The 13341-nt window shown below is 41.6% G+C and overlaps 1 protein-coding gene across 1 annotated transcript in view; it reads left to right on the forward strand.

The window, feature by feature from the left end:
* DENND6A (DENN domain containing 6A) overlaps positions 1-13341 on the forward strand; it is a 71555-nt gene that overhangs the window by 37462 nt on the left and 20752 nt on the right. Inside the window, exons 8-14 of the mRNA XM_040359234.1 lie at positions 905-967; positions 2014-2069; positions 5288-5410; positions 8143-8238; positions 9451-9545; positions 10360-10425; positions 10502-10566. Coding sequence (XP_040215168.1) covers positions 905-967; positions 2014-2069; positions 5288-5410; positions 8143-8238; positions 9451-9545; positions 10360-10425; positions 10502-10566 — 564 coding nt within the window. The remainder of the gene's footprint in view (positions 1-904; positions 968-2013; positions 2070-5287; positions 5411-8142; positions 8239-9450; positions 9546-10359; positions 10426-10501; positions 10567-13341) is intronic.

A 13341-nucleotide genomic window follows, 5' to 3' on the forward strand; every position in this document is an offset into this window, starting at 1 on the left:
AACGTCCTAATGTATAATACCATACCAAAAATTCCTGCATTTTAAGTGAGGTCCCAGAGGGCCTGCCCACAACCTGGAGTTTCTACCAGTCTGAGCTCTTCTGTACAAGGGCTTGCAAGAATTAAGACACTAGTTATGTTTAAAGACACATTTAGTCATTTTTTAAATCTAGACATACGTACCTGAATATTTTTTCAGTTCAGTTTAAATATTCTGTTCAAAGTTTGTAATTGCACTATCCTATTTTGAAGTATCCATTATGATAAAAAAAGTAGATTAACTGCTGACCTTTCTCTGAATATATTGGGAAAATTAAAGCGGTGGTTCACCCTGCAGAACAACATTTCAGCATAAAATCCGGCATAGTAGCGCGAGCTACACTATGCCGGTCTTAATTTTTTTATCCCCGTACTCACGGTTATATCGTACATAGACGATTCCGTCTGCCGCGGGGAATGGGCGTTCCTAGCAAGAGGGAGGGTGATTGACGGCCGGCTCTGGCACGTCACGCTCCCCGAAGACAGCCGGAGTAGGTCTCGGCTCTTCACGGCGCCTGCGCACAGGCTATGCGCAGGCGCCGTGAAGAGCCAAGCCTATTTCGGCTATTTCCGGAGAAGCGTGACGTGCCAGGGCCGGACGTCAATCACCTTCCCTCTCCATAGGAACGCCCATTCCCCAGGATCTTCTATGTACGATATAACAGTGAGTACGGGGATAAAAAAATACAGACAGGCATACTGTAGCTCGCGCTACTATGCCAAATTTAATGCTAGAGGGGAAATTATTTATATTTTTTTTTTTTTTTATATAGGGTGAACCCCCGCTTTAAGCATTTGATGCTTTACTCTTATGAGTGTTACTTTTCTAACTACTCAGTGTACAACTTCAACTTTCATTCTCTCAGGTGCGAATACCAACCAGACTTGACAAGCCAGGGACAACACAGATTGTGGATATAACTCAACAGGTAACAGTGGTTGAATGGGGATTGTGGTTACTTACATAGATTTAAACTGGCCATAGATGGATTGAAATTAGTCCGGTTTAGCAGGAACTGTCAAAATTTCAATCCATCTATGGGCAGGCTGATTGTATCATTCGATCTATCATTCGACTTGATTACATCCAGCCTGCCAGGTTTCTTTTTGTAGGATCACTGCTGCTGACTATAACCGGCAGCAGTGATCGTTGTACTCTGGTGGCGGGAAAACCACTTGCTCTCCAGAATACTCTACCAAATGGGCTCCTTTTGGACTAATACATTTTCCAGGCATTAAAATCTCAAGGGGCCACCAGTTGGACCCTAGGGAGTCAAGAATATATCTCATTAGCTTTACTCTTATTTTATTTTTTATTTCTATTTTTTACCATTCAATGAATAATTTAACAACTGAAGAGGGGAAAGATACGGTAAAAAGGGGACATTGTGTTTTTCCTTGATTATTCTTATGTCATATGGCTATGTTAACGGGCTTTTCCGCCAACTGCATTTTGTGTTGAGTCTCTTTTTTATCTATAGGTTTTATGTTTACGATTATTTGTATGAGAAATATAATCTGACAGAGCTCGATTGTTATTTCAGTCTTTGTCACTTGTGCCTTATACAACATTGTTTATTTTCAATAAAAATATTAAAATATAAAATCTCAAGGGGCTGCAAGCAACTGCTTACTATCCTATCCCGTGTGGCACGGAAGACTATTTTACTAATAAAAGAAACAACATTTTTGTGTTTCAATGGGTAATTCAAACACAAACTTGTATAAAACACAAATAAAAACAAATCCTTGTAAAAATTGTTAAAATCACTTAAAATATAGAAAACAATAATATATGCCTTGTCTATGTATTCAAATTGGATGAACAAATCTACCCAACACATAAGATGTGATTTGGCTCCAACTGTTATGATGAAGTTATTAAGAAGTAGCAGTACCTGAGCTTTTTCATGGAATATATAACTTTGTCTTATTGTAATGTATTCCAATGACGCTTTCTTTTCTTTCCTTTTAGACAGATGCACAAATTTCTGTGTTATTACCAACCATCCATGAAGTAGATCTGTTCAGGTATAAGCATAACAGGACATATTGTAATTCCATGTTGCCTTGTTTGCAGCAGTTAAAGTGGAAGACAAACCTAACTCCTGTCTATTTAAGAACATCCCCTTTCCCATCTTCCTACTTATCCTGCATACCCTGTATAAAAAAGATTTGTATATTTATCTAATGTGATGTGATTCAGCAGCTCTGTCAGTGAACAACAGCTGCTGCAGGGGAGAGGAGGGATTGCAGACAACGGCTTGGCCATAGGAGACTATGGGTGATGTCACATTTTTAGGAATTCACAGCTGTGTTCGAGCGCTCCCTTACACAGGTGAGCCAGAGCTGCTGAGCCATGTGATCTGACAGAATTATGAATAGGTACGTACACAAATCTTTTTATACACGTATGCTAAGTAGGAGAAAGGGGGGAAGGAACATTTTAAGGAATATTTAGATTTGGGCTTTACTACCACTTTATACTGATTGAAAAGTCTCTTTTAAAAAAATGTATAAAATAAACATGTTATACTTGCCTCCTCTGTGCAGTTGGTTTTGCACAGAGCAGCCTGGATCCTCCTCTTCTCGGGTCCCTCTTCAGTGCTCCTGGCCCCTTCCTCCTGTCAAGTGCCCCCACAGCAAGAAGCTTGCTATGGGGTCACCCGAGCCCGCCACCTCTCTCCCCTGATTGGCTAACTGACCTGGCCGGCTAAGACACTCGTGAAAATCGCTGGAGCAAGATGCTGCTCAGGTAAGTAGTAAGAGGGTGATGGGGAAGCTGCTACACACAGAAGGTTTTTTATCTTAATGCATAGATTGCTTTAAGATAAAACAAACACCTGCCTTTACAACTCCTTTAACAGCTTGCCAACCATGTCACGCACTTATATGTCAGCAGAATGGCATGGTTCACACTGGGGCAGGAGGTGCAGTGGCGGTCAAGCGCCACTATTTTTAGCGGCGCTTTACCGTAGGAATTGCGGCAGTATTCGGGCGCTAGCAGTGGGTTTTATCCCCTACTAGCGGACAAAAAGGGTTAATACCGCCGACAATGCGCCTCTGCAGAGGCACATTGCTGGCAGTATAGCGCGCTATCCCATTGATTTGTCCCATTGATTGGCAATGGCGCCTGCAAACTGCCCCAGTGTGAAAAGGGTCTTATGGATTGTTGTTGGTCTCTTTTCTACATGCATATAGGGGGGCTAGTGCTAAGTGTTCATTTGTCACAGGTACTGCTTCTGTATACCTAGGAGCTGTTGACATTGCAGTGCGTGCATGTGTGTGTCTTTGCTTGCACTGTTAAAACACTCACCAGCTTAAAAAATCGTAGATAAAGGCATAGGAAAATCTAGTATTTTTAATTCATGCTTGCAGTGTTTTTGCTTTTCGTAAATAGTTTTTTATTCACTGTGCCTTTGAACTTGCTCGAAAATTTGATAACTCCAGTAAGTCACTTCCCTAGCACAGATCCCTCTCCCCTTATATGTCATAGCCTGCTCATTGTCTGTGCTGGCCCAGCTCTCCCACCTCTCATCTCCCTGCATACATTTTTATGTAGCACCAGGGGAAGAGTGAAAGAGAAAACCATAGAGTTTTTACTTGAGTGACAAGATCTAGGACTTTTGGGGCTTCTGACATCAAATTCAAAATGGAGGCAAAGACATGGTAGCATTTAATGAAAGATCCCAAAAGGTTTTTTTTAGCAGCGAGATAAATATTTGAAAAGCAAAAGATGTTACGTAAAAATTGGTATTTATTAGTTAAATGATATCAAAAATATTTTCCATAATTGCCGTTTATACTCGAGTATAAGCCAAGGCACCTAATTTTACCACCGAAAAACTGGGAAGACTTATTGACTCGAGTATAAGCCGAGGGTGAGAATGCAGCAGCTACTGTAAGTGGGAAAAGAGGGTCAACAATGCCCATTTGCAGGTTCACTGTGCCCATTTGCAGCCTGACCTCACTGTGCCCATTGCAGCTCTTCAACTCGACCATGGCAGGATCCAGTTGGTTCCCCCATCTGAATATGTCACGGACTCGGGTACACAGAGCGGATTCTGCAATGGGCACGGTGAGGTCAGGTGGCAATGGACTCTGACGCGCTGACTCGAGAATAAGCAGAGGGGGTCATTTTCAGCCCCCCAAAAAAGGGCTGAAAAACTCGGCTTATACTCGAGTATATACGGTACATAGAAGTCGTAAAAAACAGTTCTGAACTTAACATTGACAACATACTCCTTTCAAAAATTGGAAAACTACACATAACTCATGTTGTGTAAACTCTTTTTGTAATTTTGTGGAGCTTCACATAATCACTTATAGGTAGATTCAGGTAGAGAGGAGCAAAGTTACAGCGGCGTAGCTTAGCGTGTTTAGGCTATGCCGCCATAAGTTAGCTAGGCAAGTACATGATTCTCAATGTACTTGCCTGCTAATATATGGCGGCGTAGCCTAAAGCGTGCGGGCGCCAAATTCAAATGTGTTGGAGGGGGGCGTGTTTGATGGTAATGAGGCTTGACCTCACGTTTTTTTACGTTTCCTTTTAACTGCGCATGCGCCGGGCGCCTACATTTCCCAGTGTGCATTGCAGCTACGTACGCCGCACGGGCCTATTGATTTTGACGTGGACGTAAACGACGTAAATCCCGATTCGCGGACGACTTACGCAAACGACGAAAAAAATTTGAATCTCGCGGCGGGAACGGCGGCCATACTTTAACATTGTTATTCCACCTAATGGGTGGAATAACTTTAGGCCTGCTAATGCCTTACGGAAACGGCGTAAATCGACTGCGGCGGCCGGGCGTATGTTCGTGAATCGGCGTATCAACTCATTTACATATTCTACGCCGACCGCAATGGAAGCGCCCCCTAGCGGCCATCTAAAATATTGCAATCTAAGATAGGACGGCGCAAGCCTACCTATCTTAGATATGTTTAAGCGTATCTCTGTTTGAGCATACGCTTAAACATAAGTCGGCGTAGATTCTGAGTTAGGTCGACTTATCTACTGATAAGTCGGCCTAACTCTACCTAAATCTACCTATTAGACATTGTAGCATAGGGAAGGTGTGTATAAGCGGTTCTAGGAGTGGGTTTTCAAGAGATGTGTCGCACTTTATGGTGTTTTTTGTGTCGCACTTTATGGTGTTTTTCTATAAACACAGGTTCAATTTAATGTGATTTTTCTTTTGGATGAACTTTTTTTATATGATTTAAAAGAGGCTGTTCTTTTTTTGTAGGTGCTTTTCCCCAGTCTTCTTCCACATCCAGCTGCTATGGGAATTGGTGTTACTTGGGGAACCTCTGGTAGTAATGGCTCCTTCTCCAGCACAGTCTTCTGAAACTGTGCTAGCCCTTGTTGGGTAAGTCTTCATAGACCTTTTCTCTGTGAATTTTCAGAGATTCTATCTATCTATCTATCTATCTATCTATCTATCTATCTATCTATCTATCTATCTAAGTAAACGTTAGTCAAGGAGCATGTCTGGTAAAGTAATTTTGCACACACGCCCTTCAAGATTTGTCGATTTATAGTTATTTCCGTATATCAAATCCCTATGGCTTTGGTCTGATTTAGAATTAAAACCATTTGAACTCAAGATTTATCTATTAAAAATAGAATGAAATGCAGCTGAAATCATTGTTACATTGTAAATTCATGCCGTGCTATCCAAGTAATCATTGGTGGAAAGATCTCATTTTTTTGATGCACGAGCTGTCATCATGTAAAATTGTATATAATTGTATTCTTTGGACAATAATACAGATGTCGCATTATTCTTCTGTGTTAAGGTGGCTTTGTGTCTCTAAACTGTGTCTCGGCATAGATACTTTTGTCTAGAAAAAAAATGAATATAATTTGTACATCTAGATGCCATAAAGCTGTAAAATCAAGTTGATAAGTAAGATTAAAAAAAAATAAGTGTAAAAACACTGAATGTACATGTGATATTAAAGTGTCCTAGAATAGGTCGTTTTTAAAGGAAAAGTTCACCTTTTGTAACATGTTACAGCCATATTTAGAGTGTAACATGTTACAAATGCACTAGCACCCCCTGAGTCCCCATTTTGACAGCAATCCCGCCGCCTGTGTCCCTCATTCACAGTATTTTGTAAATGGGAAAACATTTTATGCCTTTGTGGCTGTCGGCTTGTAGTTCTCAATGAACTACCAGGGTGCTGTTGGTCGCTCTAGATCAGGGGTCTCCAAACTTTCTGAACAAAGGGCCAGTTTACTGTCCTTCAGAATTTAGGGGGGGGGGCCACACTGTGGCCAGCGGGAGTAGAAAACGTTGCTGGCATTAGTGGGAGAAAACCGTGCCCCATCTTTGGTATTGGGGTAAGGAATAGTGCCCCATTGTTGGTGTCTGTGGGAGAAATTGCACCCCATTTTTGGTGTCAGGGGGCAGAATAGTGTCTAATATCAGTGGGATAAAGTGTGCCCTAAGGCCAGATAAAGGCAGGCAAAGGGCTTCCTCTGGTTCCCGGGGCACAGTTTGGAGACCCCTGCTCTAGATAGTTTATTGAGCTCCTTGTCAGAGTGTTAAGGACTTCAAACAAACTTTTCCATGGATTTTTGTCCGAAGGGAGTTGGCACACCCATAGCATACACACGCTCGGACTTTTCGACTTTTCTGAAAACTTTCCCAAAATCATGTGTTTTTTTCTACACTTTCTGCTCTTTATCGCCACCCTTTGTCCAACTTCTGCTATTGTTGGTTGATTTTTTGGTTCTGGGCATGCGTATTTGCATTTCGGACAAAAGACCAAAGGATTTCTGTACACACGATAGGACTTTGTACCGTAGAACTTTCGTTGCTGAAAAGTTTGTCCGTTTGCAGAGCGAACTTTTGTCCAATGAAAACCGAAAAAGTTTGTCCGATTGAAAACCGAAAAAGTTTGCCCGATGGAGCGTACACACGGTCGGATTTTTTGGAAAACTTGCTAATTTTGAAGTTTGTTGGGAAAAAGTGTGATCGTGTGTACGGGCCTTAACTGTCTTCCTGTATAGGAGATATTGGCATACAGATACAGTCTGCAGGGCTCTGGGTGCAATGCTTTTCATGTCCCTAACAAGAAAAAATGCATATTTTCTACCTGCAAAAAAAAAAACAGTGGGCCGGATTTAGATACATTGGAGTATCTGTCGGCGCGGCGTAACGTATCTCAGATATTGTGGCGCAAGTTCCGTATGCAGAAAGAACTTGCGCCCTTAGTTACGGCGGCGTAACGTATGTGTGTCGGCGTAAGCCCGCCTAATTCAAATGGGGATGATGTGGGCGTGTTTTATGTAAATTCACTGTGACCCCGCGTATTTGACGTATTTTACGAACGGCGCATGCGTCCTTGCTTTAGACGTGAACGTAACTTATGTACAGCTCTTTTCGCGAATGACTTGCGCAAATGACGTAAAATTTTCAAAACTCGACGCGGGAACGACGTCCATACTTAACACTGGCTACACCTCATATAGCAGGGGTAACTTTACGGCACAAAAAGACTAACGTAAACGGTGTAAAAAAAAATGCGCCGTCCAGACGTACGTTTCTGAATCGGTGTATCTACCTAATTAGCATATTCATTGCGTAAATATACGGAAGCGCCACCTAGCGGCCAGCGTAAATATGCAGCCTAAGATACAACGATGTAAGACACTTACGCCGGTCGGATCTTAGGGATATCTATGCGTAACTGATTCTATGAATCAGTCGCATAGTTACGACCCCGCACACTCAAAGATACGACGGCGTATCCGGAGATACGCCGTCGTATCTCCTTTCTGAATCCGGGCCAGTGCATTTATCATTTTTGTAAAAGTGAACTTGTCCTTTAAAGCTCTTTTACGGTGAAAAATAAGCCATTTGTTAATGTATTTATTTTTGAAGTGTGTTTTATTTTATACAGTTGTTTGTTATTAGTTATGCTCTGGGGTAATTGATAAAACAATAATTTTGATGAAGGGACCAATTTTCCTAATGTCAGCCTGCACTAATTTTAGCAGTGTCTTTCTGGCGTAACAAAGCAACAACTTTTCGAATCAAATCTGGAGAAGTATTCTCTCTTTCCTAAACATTTTTTGATTTTTCTTTTTTAGTTGCATATCACCTTTAAAATACTGCAGTGATTTCAGACCATACTTCACAATTCATGATTCTGAATTCAAGGAATATACCACCAGAACACAAGCACCGTAAGTATTCTCTGTTGATTTCCAACTGTTGGCCTTGTTCTGTAATGCTAAATTGGGAATTCCAAAATGCTGGACTTTTTAAATCTTTGCAACCGAAAATTAATTTTGATTAGGGCTGCAACTGATTATTTTCATTATCGATTAGTTGGCCGATTTATTGTTTCGATTAATCGGATAATAGCCTTAAAAAAAAAAAAATAGCATTTGTAATTTTTTTTGGGACAATTTGTTGTTGGGCAGATCACAAAACACAAATTGCCGCAAAAACACATTACATGCTTTTCTGCAGCTTCTCCATTGAAGTATATTGAACCAAAAAAAAAAAAATAGCACCGTTTTGCGTTAAAAAGTCCTTGCCCTTTCCAAATACGCAGCAGCTGAAAAAAAAATCATGGATGTGAACGTGTCCCATAGGAAAACATGTAAATGAACTGTAGTGTGTTTCTGCAAAAAACAGAGATGTGACCCAGGCCTGAGATGTTTAGTGACATAATGGGGTTAAAAAAAACAAAAAAGTACAAAAAGAGCAAATAATCGCTACTGTAAGGGGTTCATTTTTTTACTGTGGGACAGCGAAAGTAATATTTACAGTAGCAATTTTTTTTTGTACTATAAAGGGCTAATTTTCGTTTTTTAAGCCCATTATGTTACTGCCCAATTAATCGATTATGAAAAGTGTAATCGATTAATTTCATTATTGATTAGTTGTTTCGGCCCTAATTTTGATTGGTTGATATTTTAAGCTGCATTTAAAAAATATGAAATGGTTATTGACAAATCGTCTTGCAGGTAGGGGCAATAGGGTAAGCTAATGGATACATATTGTTCAAATGGCTAATCACAGGCCTATTATAGACCCCACACATTGAGTTACCATAGATACGGGAGTGATACGTGAAGTACTAATTCAGTATGAACCATGATCGTTTAATATCCTGTTTCCTGTTTATGAAAATAATTTAAAAGACAAGTTCAACTTTAAAAAAAACGTGCATTTATAAAAAAAAAAAAATTAAAATAACAAATACGGTATCGGTGCAACACTAGTAATTATAACATGTCTTCCTTCTGATTTTAAATCCTCAAAATTTGATTGTGTTGGTTGTATTTTTAAGGGTATAGTTCACTCCTTTATTGGAAGTAAATCGGTGACACTTCATTTTTCTTTTCCTTTTTTTATGCTGTCAAGTAACCATACACTATTCTCTTTAGGCCTTCCGTAATTTTTGGTGTCACCAACCCGTTCTTCGCAAAAACACTGCAGCATTGGCCGCATATCATACGCATCGGTGATGTAAAACTGGCAGGTAAGTTTATTTGATTTTTTTTTTTTTTTTCACAAGAAAAGTTTATTTGATTTTTAAATAGGGATAAATATTATTGAGACACCAGCAATTGTGTTTTTCAGTCAAATAAATGTTCTAATATGTAACAAATAGAATTCACCGTGCTCTATCCAAACTGCTTCGGTGTCGACAGCACTGGACTCCAGGACAGGTAAGTGTCCGATTTATTAAAAGTCAGCAGCTGCAGTATGTGTAGCTGCTGGCTTTTAATTTTTGTAGCGGTGGGCGGACCTCCGCTTTAACTTTATTGCTATCACATGGGTATCAATAACTTTTTATGTGATGGCATTTTTTTCTGTAACCGGTTCTTCTTACTGAGACATCAGGGGTCTATTGGAAGCCATCTGGGTCCATTAAACTGATCTGGTGGCTGTACATACAATGTGTGCTACCTTGTCATTTGCAATGACCTTAACTAGTTCCGGACCGCTCACTACACCTGTACTGCGACAGGGCAGCCCTGCTGCGCTGGATCACGTACATGACCTGGCATTTCCAGAAAGGGGCACGTGCCCACCACCCCGTCTGTGGAGATAAAACCGTAACATCTTGGTAAAATCAGCATAGATTACACTCGTTTTAGGCACAAAGTTAACCCTTTGTTTGCTCCTAGATGTTGATCCCCTTCCCAGCTTGTATCATTAGTACATAACAAAGGGAGTAATATCTTCCAGAGCTGAACTTTGCACCATGTTTACACAATGGACATTTGATGTATTTGTACATGGCCTCTCCTCAAGATTAAAATTGATTGTATGTTTGAATATTGCTGCAGGTGATGTTCCCAAACAGGTGAAAGTAAAGAAACTGAAAACACTAAAGACTTTGGATTCAAAGCCTGGTAAGTATTTTTCTGCTTTAGGCTGCAAAATATAAACCTAGAATACATCGTAATTTTTTTTGTCTTTTGAACTTAGGTGTCTATAGTTCCTATAAGCCATACCTGAACAAAGATGAAGAGATTATTAAGCAGTTGCAAAAGGTAATGGTAACATTTCGCTCAGGCTTAATTATATACGAATTGTTATTTTAATCAGTTGTTATGGAATACAGTGGTGTCTTCCTATTGTCAATGGCCACTCTACTCACTCCTCCTGTCCGTATGTTCCTGGTCAACACATGTGCATGTATCAGAGCCCGATTGGCTCCCGGTACTGCCCTTCAATCTCCCTCTGCTGCTTTCAACATGGGGTAAGGTACTTATTTTAGATTATATGTATGTTATGTATGTTAAAACATTTTTTTAAGGGAATGTGCATCCGCCTTTAAGACTGCAGCCTTAAGATTACTACGAAATATGGGTTTTGAAAGCTGTCACCTGTAAGCTGTAAATTGGAGGTATAGAATGTTCAGAAAGTTGCAGGTTCTTGTTAGTCAGAATATTGTGATTCTTTTGGCTCCAATTTCCCTAGGTGTGTTCCCAAGTGTCTTTGCACAGTAAAACCAGATTGAAAATGCTTCCAATATACTCAATGGTTTCAACTCTGACTCTTAGATCTTCCAATTGACGCTCCATATTGGTGTATTTTGTGCGTGTACTCGAGAGAGGAGCCGGACTGCAGGAGTTGGAAGTAGGCAGGCCTCCCCCAGAGGCAATCTGCCACCTTTCTCCATGCCCCGGGTGGCAATGGCGGGTGTGTAAGGGGATCCTCCCACACAGCCCGCCCTACCTGCTCCGCTTTGAAGCCCAACGGGGCATAGGGACGCCCTATAAGGGAGTGAGAGGATCTAGCCCGCTCAACCACCCCTGTTAGTCCTTTGCCTCTCTTTTTAGAGACCGCGTGGTCAAAATGCGTGCATGTTAACCCAATTTCGAGTGCGTGTAAGTGTGGTGGTTTTTGTGGGAGGGGGGTGGGCGTACCAAGCGCAGGCTTACCTCGCATAGCACACCCACCGGGAGCCGGGCTGAGACCACCAAACTCCATTCACATGTAGCCAAGATCGGGATTCGAACCCCTAGCTGCAGAGGTGAATGGCTTGTCAGCGCAGTGCCAATCGCGTTGAGCCACCTCAGCTCCCTCCATATTGGCGTTTAATGTGATTTTAAAGGCTTTTTTTTTTTTTTATAACAAACATGTTATTCTTACCTGCTCTGTGCAATGGTTTTGCACAGAGCAGCCCCAATCCTTCTTCTCTTCTCGGGTCCCTCCCTGGCACTCCTGGCCCCTCCCTCCTACCCAGTGTTCACAAAGCAAGCAGCTTGCAATGGGGCATCCAAGCAAGTGAAGCGTTATGGCTTCACTGCCCGGTACCCTACTGCGCATGCGCAAGTCGCGCGGCGTGTCCTTACTGGTTCCTGCTGTCTCCTGGGACCAGTGTGTTTCCCATAAGACAGGAGGGGGGGCGTGGCTATTCCCGTGAGTGGGTGCAAATACCTGTATTATACAGGTATCTGCACCCCCCTCCCCCTGAAAGGTGCCAAATGTGACACTGGAGGGGGGAGGGTTCCAAAAAGCGGAGGTTCACTTTTTGTGTGAACCTCTGCTTTTAAGATTTATTTTTATAATTTCTTTCCCATACAAGCAGTCAGTCAGAGCTGCTGGTCTAGAAAGTGAGTTTAAGCCTTCCATTGGGTTGGGTAGAAATGTGACATATGGGTTCTGTGTATAATTCATTTTCTATCCTGTACGCATATTGGTGGTGTAGTTGCTTCTCTTGTGTCCTCTTGACACAAGTTGTCATTTTTAAAGGATTTATTAAATCAAAAGTTCTTATAGAGGAGACACAAAAGGTGAAGAAACAGATGAAGGAGAGTAGTCTTGCTGCATAATTTGAGTAATGACATCCGTTGCTAAACCCTGACCGTTATCATTGCAGGTCCAGGATTTCCATAGTAATATTGGCAGGGTGGCTAATCAGCCAGAAGGCCAGTGTCGGATCCTGTATAGGTTTACATGCTGGGAGACTGACCCCAGACATCACCGTCTGTCATGACTCTCCCAGGCGTGTTACGTGTTGTTTCAGGACAAAGAATAGTGTCTGCAGCCAAGAACATAATGTAAATCTCTGCGTGATGGTGGAAGTTATGTGGAGGCACACTGATTGTGACAGATTGTGCAGGGAGCAGTGGAATACTGGGTTCTGCAGGCAAAAATATTTGCTGTAATCGCTTATACCAGGGTCTTTGCATACCGGATTAAATCTTATTTTATCAAAAGCATTTTTGGTTGAACTGGATGGATTTGTGTCTTTTTTTTTTTTTCAACCTGGCTATGTAACAATGAAACCACTGTCTTTTTTTTTTTTTTTTTAGGGTCTTGGCTCATCCTTAAAGAGACTGTTACTTTACCTATTAAAAAAATATATTCATTGGGGTCACAACGTAAAGTGAGAATCTGGCAGGTGTTCCATTTTAGACCTCTTTCACACGGGCCACTGAGGCGTTATCACTAAAGGGCCGCTTGTTTTAGCGGCGCTGTTTAAGCAGTGCTTTTCGGCCGCTAGCGGGGCACTTTTAACCCCAAAGAAGAGGTTAATAACTCCTGTGTTGTGGCAATTCCGAAGCACTTTTCAGGCGCTTCGGAAGCACTGCCCATTCATTGCAATAGGCAGGGTCCTTTTGGGAGTGCTCCCAAACCGCCCCAGAGATGCTGCTTGTAGGACTATTCCGAATGTCCCGAAAGCCCCCCCAGGTGTGAAAGCATCCATTATAATGAATGGGAGGCAGTTTTTAGGCACTACAACGCCTTAAAACTGCCTCAGTGTGAAAGGGGTGTAAGGGTTTAGATTGTAGTTTGATTTTAAAGTGCACCTGTGT

Source organism: Rana temporaria, chromosome 7 (genome assembly GCF_905171775.1).
Source record: "Rana temporaria chromosome 7, aRanTem1.1, whole genome shotgun sequence".
NCBI classification, from domain to species: domain Eukaryota; kingdom Metazoa; phylum Chordata; class Amphibia; order Anura; family Ranidae; genus Rana; species Rana temporaria.